The following is a 19,580-nucleotide window of genomic DNA, read 5'->3' as shown; positions in this document are numbered from 1 at the left end:
GGACCAGCATAAGGGACACACATTATCCCTTAACTGCCGAAAGTCTTCATTATTTTGCCTGCAGTTTCTTTACAGGAAGACCATAGTTCTGCCTACTTACAATTCAAGTCACCTGAATGCCTAATAACTGACATTTGCACAGCGTCTGCCGTGACTTGTTACTTGCACTGATTACAGAGTAATCCCACAATAAAATGTAACTCAAGTGCACAATACACATATCCAAAAATACTGTGCCCAAATTCTATTACTGAGTGGCATATCAAGGTATTTGCATTCTTCTTCTTCTACCTTTGCATTTCTCTTTCACAGGAATGATTCCAGCTGCACTTTGAAAACAGCCTCCTCTTGTTTGTCTTTGAAACACGATTAGGAGTTCCTCAAGTTGGCCCAGGTCACGGAAAGTTTGCCTCTTAATGAGATGGAGTTCTTTAAAAAAGCTATGCTGGATCAATCCTGCATGTCTCATCTGCTTTCCAATACCAGTATTGGCAAAGAACACATAATGCAGAGCTTATCTCTCAAAGCCCAGTTCTAGGCAGCAGGCAGACTCCTATCAGCTGAAGCATCAGCCATACAGTGCAGTCACCAGTTATTCCAGCCTCCTCTACTGCTTCTTCCTTCAGCTTGGTCACCTTTTCCCAGTAGCTTTCAGCTTCTTTCCCTACACAGACACTCCCTGAAGACTCTTTACATTCAGGAGAACCTGAGATCACTGCTCTTGTACCTTCTCCTAACCATACCAGACCACAAGAAATTGTGTGAAGCAACAAAGCCCTGGCAAGCTGCAAGAAGTTAAGGTGACCTTGAAGACGCTATCTCCAGCAGACCACAAAGGTGGAATACCTACTTAACAGGATTAAGTGTAGGCATGTCTAGCATCACAAACACCAGAAAGCAGCAGTGTCTGCCCAAAAACGACCTCTTCTAACACTGGACACAGTCTTAAGGTTAAGGAATGACAGTATATGATGCTAGAATATACTTACATCACAGCCTTCAGGGAAAAAAAAAAAAAAGGAAAAAACTCAAACCATGAGCAGAGAGATGGAAGTTCAATGGATCTTAAAAGGCTCTGTCCACTGGGTGTCTTGAAGGCACTGCAAACAGTATTTTTACCGCTGAGTATGTGTAGAGATTTTTCTTATTGACAAGTAGAGGTTTTCTGCTACCATAAATAATAGAACCTTGCTTCATTCTGAAGTGTTCCAGGAAAAAAAAAATCAGTATGCACCTAATATATAATCCACTAGAGATTTAGTGCATTTGAGTGACAAAATACATTCTCTTTAAAGGAAGAGATCAAGTCGCAGCATTCCACATCCCACAAGACTGAAATTCTTTCCACACTGAATGGTGAAGCTCCACTTCTCAACATGCGTCACTAAGTTATCTAATGATCAGTTAAATCTCCAGAAACTAAACACATCCTGGTCTTTGCCTGACAAGCCTGGAAGCAGGCACATGATTTGGCAGTAGCTGTTTTTCCAGGCACAGAGTAGTGGAAAAGGTAGAAAAAAATATTGCATCTTGTTGCTGTAGTACTGGAAGAACAAGCACAGGTAATTGTTTTTCTAATCCTGCTTCAAGTTTACAGTGATTTCTATCAATTTAACTATTCTTTTACTTTTCAAAAAGTCATATACCTATTACTAAATTAATTACTAAATTAACTACTAAATTAATTACTAAATTACCAAGTTAATGAATTAATAATACAATTAAAAAGTGTAGTATCCAGGACTGGCTCTACCTCAGTGCTTACATACCATAAGTTGCACATTCTATGCATCTGCAGGGTTATTAATAAGCACAGTCCCAGGCTTCTGCAACACACTTCTGAGAGCAACCAACATCAGACTCTCTCTCACTCCTAGTGGCATCCAGAGCCTTGCCCATGACAATTTTGAAGATGCTTCTCAACTGGTTGATCTTGTGGCATTTGGATTATTATCAGTCTTTGTAAAAGGAGGGGTAAGCAGCAAGTAGCAGTTGTATTCCTTTCTTAGGGCTTTTCAGTACTTTACTGGGGCATATTTTGGTGCTATCTCTTGAAGCCAGTCCTAAAAAAAAAAACTTCTAACTGGGAATTTCAGTCTCAAGAAAACACCTTTATAGTCAAACTGCTTATGTATGAGACCTCTCTGAAACTCCTGTCAGTAGAAGTGATACATAAACACACCCCGCAGAGAAGATACTGGAATTGAATCTTGATAGCAAATAAGTTATTACTTATTCCTGACATCCCCTGTCATGCTGGAAGTACGGATGAGAGAAGAGAAAACTAGAAAAACACAGTGGTCACGTGATCTTATGTACAGTTTGTAAACGAGCTGGATCAATCCTGCTGGATCAATCCTGCTGGATCAATTACTGGGCTGGTATATTATTTAAAAAAAAAATGGAATTTCTAGCATGCTGTTAGGAAGCCTCCTGCTCCACAGGAGTACCAAGAAAACTGACAACATACAGTGGGAAATGTAACATTATAAACTGAATAAGAACGACTAAACGCTAAGAATATTTTTCCTTTTTTCCTTTACATATTATTGTTTTCATAGTTGGCATTTAGTACAAGTTCATCACCCCTTCAATTTACTGCAAATACTTGTGAAATATTTGATTCAAGATTGCTGAAATACAGTAATTTCAGCTGGCTCTATACTCTATTTGCAGGAAATACCCAAAAGAAACACAACAGAGCACAAGCATGACACATAACAAAGGGGAGGACATTGCCACATCCATCCCCTTCAACTACAAAAGCACAGCTGCTTTTCTCAGAAATTGTAGTAGAGTGCATAGTTATTGAATAATGTGGAAACAATTCCTGCTTATCCCCATGTGGACCTGGGAACTACTGTTCTTAGCTGCTCAGTCAAAAGGTTACTCAGGCTTAAGGTTTACAGTTTTCCATATATATGCAGCTGCTTAAACCAGAGGCTTTATTACACAGCCGAGCTCAGTATTGCTTCGACTGCATCATAGACTGGTGTGGAGCACTACAGCAACCCAACTAACCTCCAAAGAGATCCACTTCAGCAGTGGCAGCAGGGACAGTGGTAGCTGTGGTGGCAGCAGCCGTAGTAGTTGTAGTATCAGTAGTTGGAGCAGTGGCTGCAGTAGGCTCTGGGGCAAATGGATCTGAAATCTGTGGCTCCGAGGTAACACCAGCAAGTGCAGCCAGATTATCTATATGCAACCATTTAATGAAGAGCAAACAGGAAAGGTAAGGGGAAAGGCAAAGACCACAGTTGCTCAGCCCCACAAAGCTGGAGCTTTTAGTGAGGAGTCTTAACATACAGAGGTCTTAGTAATTGAAAATATTACTCACCCTCTCCCAAGAGGTCTAGTGATTGTCCATTAAAATGACAGCAGAATAAAAAAACAGAGTAGTTAGTAGAACTGCCAGATTGAAGACATTCATTAGCCAAATGTTCATTCTAAATCACATGTCTAGGTTATGTCTAGAAACGTAATCTCTACACCCGCTTTTCTAACATTCAGGAAGTTACTCTGACATGACAAAGCTCATTCTGTCTAATAACTCTTCAAAGCAGAACCAGTACACCCCTAGAACCCTTCACAGAACAGGCACTAAAGCAAGGGTACTTTAGCAATGAGCAGCTTGCAAATAGTGTTGTTACTTCAGAATATGATACACGGCATCCCTAGTCCCCAAATACATTCTGAGAGACAAACAGGTGGTGGTTCTTGGACTTGGGACAACTGTCAAGTGCAAAATAAATAAATAAATAAATAAATAGAGCAGCTCCTCTTCGAAAGCCTTTTCTGCATTTATGATAGAGCAAACATGCTCTGCAGGAACAACTAACTCTGTTAACACTTGCTACGAGGAGTATGAATGTTGACAGCATAAACATAAGCAGACTGGCTCTGCTCCAAGTTTGGCTCCTTAGTCAACTCTTTCTGAAAGCCAATTAAGCATCTTTAATGACAGAGTTTCCTACAATTTGATGTCCTTTAAGATCAGTCAGATTGAGCTCAAACACAGAAGTTTTGCCTACATAAAAATCAGTTACGAGATATAAAAACATGTAAAAATGAATGAGTTTGTCCTATTAAATTTTTATTCTGTAGTTAGCAGCTCCCTATTTACTAACCAGTATCTCAATGCTGCTCCTAGATTCTTTGTACCCATAACAGGGTCATGGGTTCATCTTAACAGCAAGCTTTAGTATTCAGCTGATGCTTTAGTGCGGGTCAGCATCTGGAAGCAAAATTATTCGAGCAGGCACAGCCCTATCTTCACAAATTTGACTTTATTTTACAAGACTTGCAAAAAAAGGCAGCAAAAACCTACATTTAGGTTGTTTACAATTTTCATAATTGGTTCCTTGGGTGAGCTCTACTTGAGACTGACGGCACAAGCTGAACTAAGCCAAAATACCATTCTGAAAGAGCAGAACAGTACATTAAAAATGCAGCACTCTGGTATCCCATTACTGCACACCAGGTGAATGTCTCACAGCTAGACTTGAAATAAACAACTGTTGGCAAACTTTTAAGTTCTATTAGCTTAGTCTTCAATGCCTTTTTGTTACTATGTTATAGAACTCAATACAGTGAAGTGACAATTATCCAGCATAGCAATCTACACTCAGTCTTAATATGGGAATGATTAAAAACAGTGGGTTTTTTGTACAGTAATATTAATGTAAAAATACTGTTAGCAAATCCATGTTCTAAGGCACACTATAAGGTAGTTCAGAGCAGAAATTCAAGTCAGTTTGCTTTTATATCCAAGAATAAAAGTTCACAAAGATGCAAGCTTTGACCTACTGTATGTTTTGTAATACTATAGTCTACTCCACCTGCTAAGTGGCTATCTATTCTCCTTGAAGTATGCTGCAGGCACCATATTACACTATCTTGATGGTCTCCTGATACCACAGAAGTGTATGAATTTTCACACATTCATTTGCGATGACATATTGTGTATTCAAAAATACAGCATGTATACAACAAAACACACAGTGTACTGTACATAACCCCAAATATAATCCAAATACACTGAATATACAGCATATGCCAAAATACATAGAATCTACACTGCCAGCAAGACTGAGAAAAGCACGATTTTTTATTATTGATATGTATAGATGCTGCAGCATGAAATATTGATATTCACATTTTCCTGGCTATTCTGAACCGCAGCACTTCTTCCAGCTTCCTCCCTGTAGTACTATTTTCTCAAGAGTTCCCACATTAACTTGCTGTAGCCCAAAAGAATAAGCAGCTTAAGTAGCAGGGAGGCATGGTTACACAGCCTCCTGAAAGTCCTGGGTGGAATGGGAATTTTGTTCACTCTTCTGCTCAGAACCACAGCGCTCCCAAAGGCAGATCAGGTCAGTCATGGCTCAGACAAGTCAGGTCTTGAAAAATCTCCCGGAATGGAGAGCTCACTAGCTCTCATCAGGGATCTGCCTCAGTACTGTCCTACCCTCCAGGTGAAATACTTTTATTCTGTCAGAGAGTTCAAACAAAATGAAACCCCAACAAAAACAAAACAAAACAAAAACAACAATAACAAAAAGCAAGATTCCAGTGCGGTAACAGGTCATCGTACCCGGACTGCTGCCAGCAGTAAGGCAGACAAAGCTGAAGCTTACTAACTTACCAAAATGCTATTCTGAAAGATGAGAATGAAGTTTATTTAATGAGGGTAGTAACAACTTTGGCCATAGGAAAATAATTAGCTGTCCTTTTCTGTCATGGAGTAAGACTAAGGGCATTATTAGTAAATTTTAAAGTTTTTAATACTTCAGAAGAATAAAACACCTAAGTTCCAAACTATGGATGTTTTGTCCCAAAAGGAAAAAAAAAACCACAAACAAACAAAAAAAAACCAAATCAGCTTTCATTTTCTATGCAAATCAATACTTTACATTACTGGCTATTTATTTGTATTTCTGTTATTGCAGGAATGAGCAACTCCTTAAAAAAGTTAGCTCTTTCATGTTCTTTCAAACATCTCAAAGCTTGTATTTCAGTGCTTGGCAATGACAAAGTAAGACAAATAGGACACAATCAAAATACTGCAGAATAATTAGTCCCAGGCATCCTAGAATAGATGACTCTCTGGTCTTGCTGTCTGGGTAAGATTATCTTTCTGTTAATAAAATTGACATTTGCAGGGACAAAAAAAAGAAATTAATTCAACAGATTAAACTGGAATATGCAATACAGTGTCTACATGACAGCCCTTGCTATCCTCTCTTAATGAAGTGGCTGCAGTACAATGTCATCTTTAATGAGCTACAACTAGGAGCAGAAATAGGCACTGCAGAAGCCACCAGTAGCCAGTATGAGCACTGACAGCAGAGTCAGCATGACTCAGTGCTGCATTCCCGCTGGGAGCAGGTTGGTGAGTTCATTAAGCTGCCACACAGGATCCCTTAAGATTACACCACAATCGGTTTACAGCTGTATAAATTAAGTCACATTTACTGGCTTAATTCCTTGTTTTAACAGGACAAGAGTGAGCACTGCCTACATTTACTGTGGTCCTCCAGATCACCAGCTGCTACTGCTGCCTGGAAAACAGGGTCAGATTTCAGAGAGCTGGTTAGTTATTCCTTTTTGAAAGCAGTTAGCCCTCTACATCTATTTCCATATTAGTATTCTAAGCACACACAGAAGATACTTTATTAAAATATGTTAAGGCTTGTCAGAAGTAATCACACTGGCAGCAGAACTAAGTTGCCACCATTTGCTTTACATGCATTTTTGTTTTAAAAGCTATTTTTGTTTCTCCTCTTATTGATCTGTGGCCTTTGCTCCATGAACAGAAGAGCTGGTTTCTGCCCCCACCTTGCCAATAAACACACAAGCTGTTCTGCTTCTTCTGTTTGAAGTGCCTACCCTACCTGCTCACCTTCATCCATCCCCTTCCTGCTCACTTCTAGTCACATAATCCTGGCTCCCTCAGCTTTGCCCTTATAAGCAGCTTATGCATATCCCTGGAAAGAAGCAGCAGCCTTGTGCTGCAGAGGGATGCCTGACTGTCAGGTCAGCAGAAGCCTGGGAGCGAGCTGGGAACATCCTGTGCTAGCAGAGAAGGAGGTAGATTTCAGGTCAGCCAGGCAAGAAGATGGAGACTGCAAGAAGGGATGCTGACAGTGAGGTTTCTCTACCTCCCCACGAAGTGCCTCCAGCAGCAGGAGCAGCAGCAGCAGCGCCTGCAGGAGCAGGTGCTGGAGCTGCCTGCCCAGTACCGGTAAAATCTGGCTGAAGATCCAAAAGATCACTGGATGGCTTGGAAGAGCTGCCAAGAAAAGAAAGAGAGACATTAAATAGTGGAGGAATTTGTCCATTTCAATAATTTTTTTTTTTTAAAGTCATGACTGGATTAAGGAATCAACCTTAGTTTGGATGAAATAGACTTTTTTTCAAGGCTTTAGGATTAGAGCAGTGGCTGTAAACACCTCTAGTAAGCACCCAAGAATATGCTACAACCCAGGATGGGAACCTTAACTTGCTTCTATTTCCTGATAATGGCATCACAACAGATCTACAAGACTTAAAATTCTTTTAAAAAAACCCAAGTAACCAAACAAAAAAAACCCAAACCCCAACCCAAACCCAACTAAAAAAACCAAAAGAAACCCCACCATAACACCCAAAACAGAAATGAAAAATTCTAGGCGGTGCCTGAAAACAGAGAAGATAACTGTTGTGACTGAAACCAGCACCATTCTACTTCCATATTTCATCATGCCACGTCAGCAATCAAGAACTTTGCATTTCCAGGCAATGAACCGGCTTTAGGTAGAAGAAAACTGGCAGAATTCCTATGGGTTAAGCCAGTGAGTTATTTACTTAGGAAACCAGATATTGTTCATCTAGAATATTTAAATAACAAACAAATTACTTTGGTACCTATATCAAGCTCAGTAACTCAAATACACTTTTTAACTTACCTGACTGGAGCAGCTGTAGATGAAGTTGCAAAAAGATCAACCGGAGGAGATGTATCAATAGTTTTTGCTGGAGTAGAACTAGGAGATGTAACAGTTGTGGCTGGAGAAGACTGGAGAAACATTTTAAATATACATTCAATATACCAGCATTTCTCCCCAGCCAGCTCATGCACAGATGCACATACTTTAATAATCCAATTTTGACATAATGTCTTTTATTGTGAGCTGTTTTCTCCTCTGAAATAATTTAAAGAAGACTGGACTAAGTTTTCAGATGGTAGTAGAGCTGAGAAACCCCATTGTGACTTCAAAGAAGGAGAAAAGTTTCCACAAGGTTTATTCTAAAGGAGTTGTTTTTATAACTGTCAGACTCTTCATTTTGTCTATGGAATGAAATATTTGTTTGTCCACAACAGCACATCGGTACTCTAACCACAGAAATGGCGAGAGAAGAGAAATGGTAAGAAACTAGTTAAAAGTGTGTTTCTTCAGGAAAGGGTTCAAAGAGCCATCAGAAGTGCTCAGGATTAAGCTCTTGGGAAGGTACAAAAGACAGCTCATCCTATGACTTTGCTTCATTAGCTGCTCCAATTCTGGATAAAGATACTTCAAGTATGGCAAGGACAGACACCCAGAAGAGTATATAGCAACTCTTCTGTGAACTTGAAGACTCAAGTTACCTTGTAGAGTGTCAATATAATTCCAAAAGATACTGTAAACTTTGATACAGCATCCCACATGCTAGAGACCCTTTACCTAACAACTGAAAAGAAGTCCTAATTTTAGTACTGTTTGCCATTCTGACCACTTCCAAGAAGGAAAAAGAATGGCAAATTTGAAGAGATTTTCTCCTGAGTTCTTTTACTGCCATCCCATTATCACAACTCTGGTAGATGGGCGTAAGCTTTCTGGACTCTCCCCAAAGCTTTAGTAAGGTTTGAGACTACAATGGCCCCAATCCCTCACGTACACCAAGGAAGATGTGGTTAAAGCTGTAAGAACACTTTCTGAGCCATCATGTAGTTCTCACCAATTGCTCTCGTAAACAGCAGAGCTGTGGGGGTTACATTTTTTTTGTTTCATTTGGTTTTGTTGTGGTTTTTTTTAGTAAAGGGCTTTTCAGAAATAAATTTAAGAGCTCTCTCTAGAATCAAGCATTGAACCCCCTGCACTAGATTCAGAAGATTTCATTGAGTTTTTCCTCCACAGCACACATTATGAGATACAGCTATGGCACCTGGCAATGCTCCAGGGATACCAGGAGCTACTATTACTAACACCACAAAGCTCATTAGTTTATCTGACACTCAAACCAAGGCATTTTCACTGTCAACTCTTCCTTTAAATTAAGGTCAGCAGTCTCACTAATGAAGGTCATTTCTGAAACTAGGTATGATGGATGAAAATTTTCTTCCTTTCTTCCTAGCTTTTCATATGAACGTGATTTTAAAAGAGTCAGAACTCCCTCCTAAAAAGCTGTATTGTGGGCGAAGGATTTGGAGGAAAAATACCCTGGAGCAAGTTTCTTGGTGACATGAGAATTAAGGTGGGAGGGGGGAAAGAAAAAAGGGGGGGAGAAAAAAAAAAAAAAAAAAAAAAAAAGAAGAAGAAGTTGAGATAAAAATATGTGTATCTTTTATGCTTTCACAAGGAGCAGTCATCACATCCAGGTGAAGCTCCTTAGCATCCTGACTGGCACAAGCACTGCAGCCCCTCAGAACAGTGACATGCTCTATTGGGGCCACTGTTTATAAAGGCATTAAAAGAGCTAATATTGTCAATTAGGTGGCAAAGTCTAAAAAGTAGATGAAGAGATGGAAATTTAGCTCCTTACAATGTTCTAAACCATACCACCTAGTACAATAGAACATTCTACCTAGTAGAATTATCTAGTACAGCAACTCTGTTTATAAAGGCATTAAAAGAGCTAATATTGTCAATTAGGTGGCAAAGTCTAAAAAGTAGATGAAGAGATGGAAATTTAGCTCCTTACAATGTTCTAAACCATACCACCTGAACAAGAATTATCTAGTATAGCAACCGGCAGTATTTACCTTGCTCAGAGGAGAAGGAGCCCCAGATCTAGAAAAAAAAGGGGGTTTTCAGATAAGTACAGCTTTGAAACTATGTTTCTGGTCATCAAAACTCCTGCAAAAAGACCAAAACCCAAGCATGAAAGCTTTCTGAAGATCTCTTCAATTGCATGCCCTCTACATTTCTCAAATTTCCATGTGCCACTTTAGACAAGGAATGCAAATTTTACTTCAAATCTTAAATTAATCTTTTAAGCTAACTGGCATCACAGGATTATTCTGCCTTTTAAATAAGCTCTAGTAAATGGAGGAAATGCAGAGATGCATGCCAATATCTTGCTTTGGGGCCTACAGGACCCAACAGGAAAGAGTTACTGGGCCAAGATGTCACTATATTAGAAAACCATGCAACAGCAGCAGAACACCACCAATACTGGAGCAGTTCTCTAACATAAGTCTTCTGAGGATGTGTCAGCAAATTTTCAAAGTCTACTTTCTTTTAAAGAAAGTCAGAATTACTTGAAAATAACTACATTTAAAAGTATGAAAACAGTGAGTTGGAAAGTTCAAGCTGAAAGTTCTCCCACATGCACAAAAATCACACTAACAGTAACTGACAGAGCCTTAATCATAATTTAAAATGCACGTCAGTGCATTTGTTTGCTTTCATTATGAGTTATGAAAATACTGCTACATATTTTTAGAGCTGCTTTGATCTAAGAGATGAAAGGAGGAGCTGAAGATAAAGCTGCACCAGTATTGAACCAGCATCCATTCCATAAGTTACTTGAATTGGATAAGTCCTAAGAGCTGTAGAACAGATTAGAAGTTTTCCAGACCTTCTAATCACAGAAATGACAAAAAAAAAAACTTAATGTCTATATACAGAAGCAAAGAACAGTTTAGCTCAACTCAAAGAAAATACCTATGTCTAAGTGCTCAATAAAATCTTTTAAAAATATACATAACCATGCCTGCAAGCAAGTGATGTGTAAAAGTATGTACTTACCCTTCACTAAATTGCAAGGATAGCAACAGTAAAAGAGAAAACAGAGGTTTAGCTTAATCCTTCTTAGACTTAGCCATGGCAAGTATCTAGTATGAAGATGCAAAATCATTAGAAAAGAAATAGATTTTGATGATAAAAGCCTTAGCAGCACACAAACTCCCAGTTTCTTCTAGTTTTCCTCAGGTAATTTTAGTTCATTTTGGAAAGTGTCTAGTTGTTCTGTGTGTTTCCCCCACCCGCCCTTAATTAAAGAAAAGGTTGCTATTAAGATGACTTTGTAAAGGAAAGGAAAAGCCTTGTCTTATTTCCTAGCTAAGTGACAAAAGGAGGTTAGGGGAGGCAAACCTAAATATCAAGTAATCTCACACTGTCTCTATTATGCCTAGATATGTGCTAAAACATATATACCTACTTGTTGCCAGGTTTTTTTCCTTCCAGTGAGTTTAGATGTTGCTCAAGGGTCTCCATGAGACTGCTGGGAGCCTTGAAAGTGAAGAGAAAGATACACAGCTCAATGTATTGCAGTGACCTAACCAGAGTTTGAAATCCAGCAGCAACTTCCCTGAAGTCCATGATGTGCATGCTCACGCAGTTACTTTATTTACATCAGTGTGGAAAGAGTGGATTCCCATGCTAGAAGTATTCAGGCAAAGCTGGTTTTTAAAAATATATTACTGTATCCAAATTTGCAGAGAGAAAATGTTTACCTCCACTATGCAGCACCTGAAGCCTAAATCCAGGATGTGCTGCTCATCATGCTTTAAATCAGTGTTAAACATGAACAGCACAGGCAGCCACAGGGTTGATTTTAAGATTCATGGGTTCAAGGTCACACTTAGTTTTGCTTGTAGTCAGATCCCTCAACACCCCTTTCATTACCAGACGGTTAGAAAGCATTTGCAGCCTGAACAAAATAAGTCCTTTCCAATGCCCCAAGAATGAGCTATCTTTGGCTCAAGACTCCCAACATCACAAAACCTTATAGCTGTTCTCAAAATGGTACCCTGGCAGAGGTTACTGTGCAGCCAGCTTGAAGTGCAGAAAGATTTCTCTTTTAGACATCTATAAAAAACTAGGCTTTTTCAGGCATCTCTGATCTTAGGTTTTATTTTAAGCAACCTTTTTGTGGTCAGCAGCCAATACCCACAGGCACTTGCTGTTACAATGGCAGATAGAAAAAGTGGTTGTAAATGCACACTGGGCTTAGCTCTTCCAGTATAAAAATAGAGACTGTGTAAGTAGACTCCTAGAAGATCACCAAGCAGGGAAGAAACCCTTGAGAGACACAGTAGCATATAATAATTGAATATTTCATCAGGGTTAAAAGTTCATCAGCTCATCAGTCTCTAAACAGGGAATTCTCTTTACCAGTCTCTTTCAGATCAGCCACAACTCCTGACAGCAATACCTATGATGCTTTTCATAAATAACATCTTTAATTTCAGGGCAGACATAATTATCAAACAAGTCAGTTTGTGATGCTTGGAAACAGCCAATCCTCTGTTCCTATACTGAGAAACCAGCCAGCCTGCTGAATCAGATATTTCAGGATGCATAGCACCTGCTAGTACCAATGCACAGCTGTACAGTGCACAGTGCCTGCATATTGATTTCAGCATTAAACCCAGTAACTTAACACATCCAGAAATTTAAAACGCTCAAAATAATCTTAAATGACAGATTGAGTTTAAATACATCCTATGTGTATATGCAAAGGAGAGACATCTTGACCTTGCTGCTTTTACAGGCATATTTATTAACTTTTAATTCATTTGGGCATAATATGAATTGGTTAAACACAAGTGACCTAGTTATAAGAATTCTCCAGCAGGAAGTAAAAGAAGAAAGGTAAAACAAACTGAAAAATCTAGAGAGATTCAGACGTCTGAATCTCTTTTTACGTCTTTTTACGTATTCAAAAAGACTGTATTGTAAGATACACATTGTGAGACTTTAACACGTAAGTAAAAGCTATGTTTAAAAAATATTTTAAAAAAAGATTGCATGATTCACTGTTACCAGTTACCTCTAGACATTTTAGATAGCTTTCCATCAGTCAAAGGTTTCTTAAAAACCAGCATGGTAATATAAAACTTATCTATCAAACAGAACTCAGAGAAGAAGCTTCAGAAAATTTCTACTCAGATGCAACAATCTGGAAAGGAAATACTATCTGGTACCCAATTTTCAATACTGAACATTGCTTAATTTCTTGTAGATACTGCTTGAACATTAGATAATCTATCAGTCAGCATTGTGCTGGAACCTTAGATATGGGTTCCCCACTAGCTGCTAGGGGCAAAACTATCATATTTTAGGAAATACTAGCAAATAAACATGAGTCAAGATTTTTAGCTGCTAAGATGCCTTCTCAGCCTCCAAAATTCTGCAGCCAAACTATAAAGTCCAAAGATGACAACTACCAACCCAAATTATACTACTGGGACCACTGTCTAGATTTGCAGAGTATGTACACATGGAGTGCCAACACAACTAACCTCTTGCAGAATACTACCGCTGTTACCGTGGCTTATTGTAGGAATTTAGGTGTACCATTAATACTACATAGAATTATGTACTAATTTTTAGCTGAAATTCAGTTTTCTTAGTCACCTTTTATTTATTTCTGAACACTGTCATCTTACACATAGGCTATACAGCATGTCTCAGGCTAGCCTTAGCCAGTGAGTCCCAAGCAGCCTTTGGGAGAATACAGCTGTGAGGGACTACCTGAAAAGAGACTGAAGTGGTCAGGAAGTTGGATGAGATGATCATTGGAGACCCCCTTCCTTCCAAAAGAGCTGTTCTGTTCTAAAGTGTTGGCTCATGGGCTGGAAGGTAGCAGTAACTAAGGTACTGCTGAGCAAGTGCAGCACTGACTAATGACACAGAACAGGCTGGTGCAACACAAGCAGAAACAGATAGAAGTGCCACAGAAATTTATAAACTGTATTTCATTAACTGGTTTCCAGGTGATTTCTCCTGGTTTAAGGACTGAGATCATCACTGACTCCACTGTGTTAAAAAGGGCCCCTGAGGTACAGAGTTAGGGGATAACACTGCATCAGCTATTTCAAGGTTAGGTCTGATATTGCACACACTGCTTTTGTCTGCTGAAAGGGTGGCCAGACTTTATAGCCCCATTGTATCTGAAATCCACAAAGATTAACAATCCCCACCTTCTCACAATGTCTCACTTTCAGAATTTTTAAGTGGTGTTTAACTGAGAGACACTATTCCAATGTTAATTTAAACCAGGCTTTCAAGAAGCTATCAAAAACTGCATGAGCAAAAACTATGTGAACAGTTGGGGTTTACAGCTAAGTAGTTCGGGTTGCTCTTACATTCCAACTTTACTGGCATCAAAACTGCCACAAGTGAACTCTACAGCATGGATCTCCTCCTCTAAGCAAATATCCTCTTCACATTAAACACAAAGCCAGGCACCCAAGTCAATTTGCAAGTGATACTTAAAATGCACCAGCAGCTACAGTATGTTAGGTGGTATGACTTCACCAACATTTGCATTCCTAGTGTGCTTTCCTAATTACAGAACTTTTATTTATTACACAAATGCAAAAAGACTACAAGAGAAGCTTACCTGTGTAAGATCAGGGATATCACCTTTGTCAATTCCAACTTGCTGTGGAGATAAAAGAGTAAAGGTAAAAATCTAAGTGCATTATTCCACTGCAGCAGGCATTAATTTTGATTAGAACTACTCTTCAAGCTATAATGCACCCTGTCTTCAGAAAAATACCACAAAGTTAGAAAGGACATGTCCATCTTCCCAGCAGCTACCTTCAACAACCTGCAGCAGTTTTTTCTTCCCCCCACAAATTAAATACACCTTTAAAATAAAAGGATGAGAAAATGGAGCTTGATTTCACAAACATGGATCTCATACTCTATACTGAAATACACTGGTCACATACTGCTGTCTCAGAGGAGAGCAAATTAAGGTCTAAATCTGCAATCTTCTATTAATAGCCCTGTTGCTTCACACTGTGGTTCTTCAGGGTGACTGCTAGCTCAGCTTTTGCAGAAGAAGAGCAAGCCTCATTGCACCTCATAATCCTGAAGTAGAGTCACTATAACCCCTGTCCAAAAAGCTGTACTTTACTCCCTCAAGTTCAATATTCATATCTGACATTACAAGCCATTAAGGAGTCTATCAGGCTTCTCCATAGAAAGTGAATTAGCAAAGAAACAAACTTTTTATTCAGCTCATTACTACTGTCCATTATAATGAAGCATGAAACATGGAAAATGTGCACCCTGTGCCAAAGAGCCAACTACCACAAATGAGAATCCAGCAAAGGAGTTAATTAACCATGTAACATTCCTATTATCCTCATAAGAGGATGATAACAAGAAGCAAAACCGGGAAAATCTCACATTACAGTTAACTTAATGCTGGCTGCGAAGACTAAAAAAACAGACTTAAAAAATCTGCATGCTTCTATTCCCAATTACTGTATCTTCCTCTAATGTTCAACCCTGTCCTAGAAGTATGCATTTACCACAGCATTTCTCAAAAATATTGGAACAGTTGAAGTTATGTCATCTGTTAATTTAACCAGGAAAGATGACTTTGACTGCACCATAGAGACATGTGGAAATCCTAATCAAGCTTAACTACAAGATCTGAAGAAGCAGATCCAAGATCTGGATCCACTTGGATGGATCCAATGGATCCAACATCCATTGAGACAGAGGCTTAACAAGCACAATTAATATTTGGTGCTAAACAAAAACAAAACTTAATCACAAAATACTCAAGTACCGGCCTCCAGAAGACCCAAAGCCACTTACCTCTGCAACTTTAAGAAACTCTGATACTCTGGTCATTCGAGTTAGAAATCGTTTGTAGATTTCAAGGGCATCTTTACATTGTCCCTTTTTCATTTCAAAAAATTTCTCTAAAGAAACAATGTGGTAAATTTCAGTTAAGATGTCTTACATTAAGTCTTATATCACCAAGTCTTGTTTTCACAAAAATCATGTGTCAAGAATATGACACTACATTAACATTTACTGCTTGGACATTAATCTAGTGGCATCTCTTGCCTAGTATAGTTTATAAGTTGGGCTTGCTGAGCTGCTGAAGAATTACATAGATCATAAAATTGAACCTCAGCTAGCCACAGCACTGTGTGTGATGTCAGCCACTTTTTTAAAGTCTGAAAATAAGTAGGTGAAGTAGCTATCCAACTTAAAATTCAAAATAATTAAGGATATCTAAACACATACTAATATATGTCGTTTCCAAATTTTCTTCACTTCCAAGAACTGTATTTTTTTTCACTTAAGTAGTCTCTGAAGTCCATTTATGTCCATTATTAAACACAGCTACCACATATTTCAACCTGAACTTACACTTTAAATAGCAGTAGACAGTGAAATTCCAACTGAATTTTTATGCCTAACCCATTGTGCCATGCTGGTGATCACACCAGGCTGCCTGAGCTTCAGAACATGCTCACAGCCTCCTTCACACTTTGTGGGCTGATGGTAGGTAGGCTTGTGGAGGGGATCCAGTTTTGGCAGTCATACTTTCAGGCAGATCAGGAATGTTATTCAGGAATCACTTCATACAAAGTTATCGCATAACATTATCACTCTCTACAACTACCTGAAGGGAGGTTTATAGACAGGTGAGGGTTGATCTCTTCTCCCAGGCAACCAGCAAGAAGATACAGTCGTAAGCTGTGCCAGGAAGGTATAGGCTGGACATTAGGAGGAATTTCTTAACAGAAAGGGTGATCAGACATTGGAATGGGCTGCCCAGGGAGATGGTGGAGTCACCATCCCTGGAGATGTTTAAGGAGAAACTGGATGTGGCACTCAGTGCCATGGTCTTGGTGATAAGGTGGTGTACAGTCACAGGCTGGACTCAACAATCTCAGAGGTATTTTCAAACCTAATTAATTCTGTGATATATAACAGAAGAATGTGGGCACCTTAAAAATGCAAAAGCTTCTAACTTTGCAGACATATGACACATGCTCACACAGCACTGTACATTTCTTTAAGCATAGAGATGTTCACTGTCTTTAAAGTATCTATCTTAGACATGTGATGATCTAGCCTCAGATAAACACTAATATAACAGGGTACAGCTTAAATGTTTCTCTCATTTCAGACTAGAAGAGTCAAGAAAAATGTAGCTTTAATGAAAGTAAAAAAACTGAAGCAGATTTGAAACTGATTCTTCACTCATGTATGGTATGTGAGATAAAAGCCAGGTTACTTACCTAGTAAGTTAATAACACCATCATTGTAGCAAGCAAAAAGTTTGATGAGATCTTTAAACAGAAGCATGAATGCAGCATTTATGACACCATTTGTCAGTTCATTTGGATGAACCTACAAATAAAATATCAGTTATTTACAAAACAAGTGTCAAATGCAAACATTTTGGCTTACGCCAGGTATTTGGTGCTTTTATAGACAGAATCAAGCACTGAAGTTTTCATGCTAAGACACTAAACAAAAGTTTTGGTTAGCAGATCAAGGATTGCGTTCTTCACCTTCTTCACCACTCCAAAACAATCCACTATAACAGAGCAGTATCCACATTGAGAGTAAACATCTTAGTCTTGTCTCCTTCACTTATCATGAAGAAGAGGAAGGCAGAGATGCTGTTTACAGTTTTAATGAAATGGACAAAAGATGTCAGTTTACAGCAGAGCTCAACAAAAACTTAATAGTCTATGAGTTAATGTATTTGGACTAATGACATCAAGATCCCTTCTCACATTAACTTGAGAAGAAAATATGTGCTTATTTATGAAAAAGTCTTTATTTTCTTAAAAATATCTCCTCTTCTGAGAGCCCTATCACAATTCCTATGCCATTTAAGGAATGGAAAGAACAATGAGACATGTACTTCAAAGCCTTTCCTCTGAGAGCTGGAGTGGGCTCTGCCTTCTACCTCAAAGTGTATCTGGCTGCCCACCAACAGAAGAATGAATTCCTTGAAAAACGTCTTTGAAATGTTACACTATGGCTTCTACAGCAACTGATTCCTGTTTTTATCCTTAGGTCAGAAAAACAATCCTAACAGCACTCATAACATGATAAATACATTGTACACACTTATTTCTATGAACAGTCTAGATTACACATTAGCCAATTTAGTTCACAGCTGAAAATGAGATGATGATTTTGAGGAAGCCAAACAATGTACATGTGGTATTTTAATGGGGTTTTCCCTCCCCCTCAAAAGAAGTTGGTTGCCAAGAGACAGAAAATAATGTTCAGTCTCCTTGCTTTGTCCATTTCTTCTCCCTCACTGATGCAGAAGATGAAACTCCAAGTTCTCTCTCTACAAAACCAAAACTGCAATCTTTACATTTAATGCGTATGGACAAGAACCATCCTTGGCCAAGATACCTCAGTGGGACACTGAAAAGGGGATTTTCTGGCCCTCATTAAGGGATGATGAGTAAAGCATTACCTACAAGGTGAAAGGTGTTCATTATAATGCATCATTTATAAGTTACTGCCTCTCGGGTTTCCTGCTTTCAGGATGACCCAAGAGTCTCTTTTTCCCAGCCCGATGGCCGAAGAAAGAGTCGGGATTCTTCAGCTCTGGTTCACAAGGTTGTTTATTATCTATTATCTAAAATATATTTTCTCAGACCTGCAGAGGTCTGATCTGCAGGTCTGTCAAGGGCACACTGCCCAATCCTGGGCTGGTGTCTACATTTCATACTATTAATCATGTGTACTTTATTTACCATTATTTTCCAATACCTATCACCTATGTTAGACTGTCTACTTCTACTCTAGACCAATCTAAATGTGCCACCATCACCAAGATGGAGGCTAGGAAGAAGAAGAAGGAAGAAAAATAGGACAATGCCCATGTCCCTCCATCTTGCCTCCTAGACCCCCTCTAATAAAATCCCCAAAACTCCACTTTTCACTTGGTGATTAATTCACTATTACTCTACTTAAACTTCTGTGACTTGTAATTCTTCATATAAAGTTGGTAATTTGCTCCATGGGTTAAGATCAAAATCCCAAGTGTCTTTGGCTTCCTGCCAGGACTCCCCAGCCCCCTGCCAGGGGCATGTGTCCTGGGTTCCAACAACTGCCTAGTGTTAATACTGTGTCAGTTTCAATACATACATCAAATTCAAGTAGTGCATCAATTTGTTCCTGTAATATTGGCATACTCTTCAGCAGTTTTTCAGGAGCCATTGTTCTCATTACACCTTCAGCTCTGCAAGAGGGAATACAGATTAGAAGCCATGCTGTTTCCTCTCTCCCTTCCCCCAAACTCATCTGTTGTCTAAAATTTATGCTTGAAACACCTATAACTCATTTCAAACCATTTCAAAACCACAGTCTGATTCTCCTGCTTCTCATGTCATCATGAGAGCTGGTATGAAAAATCCTTTATCCAGCCACCCTTCCTGACAGCAAATGAGGAAAGGTTTTTTTGTCAAGAGTGATGAATGCAAGAGATTGATCTCATTATGGAAAGATGACACTGGGAGCTTAAATGACTAACTAGAAATACTGTGGCAGAAGTACTGAGAGAACTGATAAGTTTGTGCACAAAGTTTGTTATGAATAACTAAT

At 38.9% G+C, this 19,580-nt stretch overlaps 1 protein-coding gene across 26 annotated transcripts in view; it reads right to left on the bottom strand.

The window, feature by feature from the left end:
• Positions 1–19,580, bottom strand: part of SNAP91 (synaptosome associated protein 91) — a 61,271-nt gene that overhangs the window by 19,008 nt on the left and 22,683 nt on the right. For 12 of the 26 annotated variants that reach the window (XM_041412293.1, XM_041412295.1, XM_041412298.1 and 9 more), the window contains exons 5-14: positions 19,125–19,218; positions 17,243–17,354; positions 15,801–15,907; positions 14,587–14,628; positions 11,398–11,468; positions 9,998–10,025; positions 7,944–8,053; positions 7,158–7,288; positions 3,335–3,349; positions 3,022–3,192 (exon numbers count right to left, since the gene is read on the bottom strand). In XM_041412293.1, coding sequence (XP_041268227.1) covers positions 3,022–3,192; positions 3,335–3,349; positions 7,158–7,288; positions 7,944–8,053; positions 9,998–10,025; positions 11,398–11,468; positions 14,587–14,628; positions 15,801–15,907; positions 17,243–17,354; positions 19,125–19,218 — 881 coding nt within the window. Of the gene's footprint in view, positions 1–3,021; positions 3,193–3,334; positions 3,350–7,157; positions 7,289–7,943; positions 8,054–9,997; positions 10,026–10,985; positions 10,992–11,397; positions 11,469–14,586; positions 14,629–15,800; positions 15,908–17,242; positions 17,355–19,124; positions 19,219–19,580 lie in introns of all 26 variants that reach the window. The other 14 variants (XM_041412301.1, XM_041412304.1, XM_041412306.1 and 11 more) reach the window with 6 other exon arrangements.

The sequence above is a fragment of the Onychostruthus taczanowskii genome, unplaced genomic scaffold, assembly GCF_017590055.1.
Source record: "Onychostruthus taczanowskii isolate IOZ18803 unplaced genomic scaffold, ASM1759005v1 scaffold39, whole genome shotgun sequence".
Taxonomy (NCBI): domain Eukaryota; kingdom Metazoa; phylum Chordata; class Aves; order Passeriformes; family Passeridae; genus Onychostruthus; species Onychostruthus taczanowskii.
Note: the sequence above shows the minus strand (reverse complement) of the source record. Positions and strands in the feature narration are given on the sequence as shown.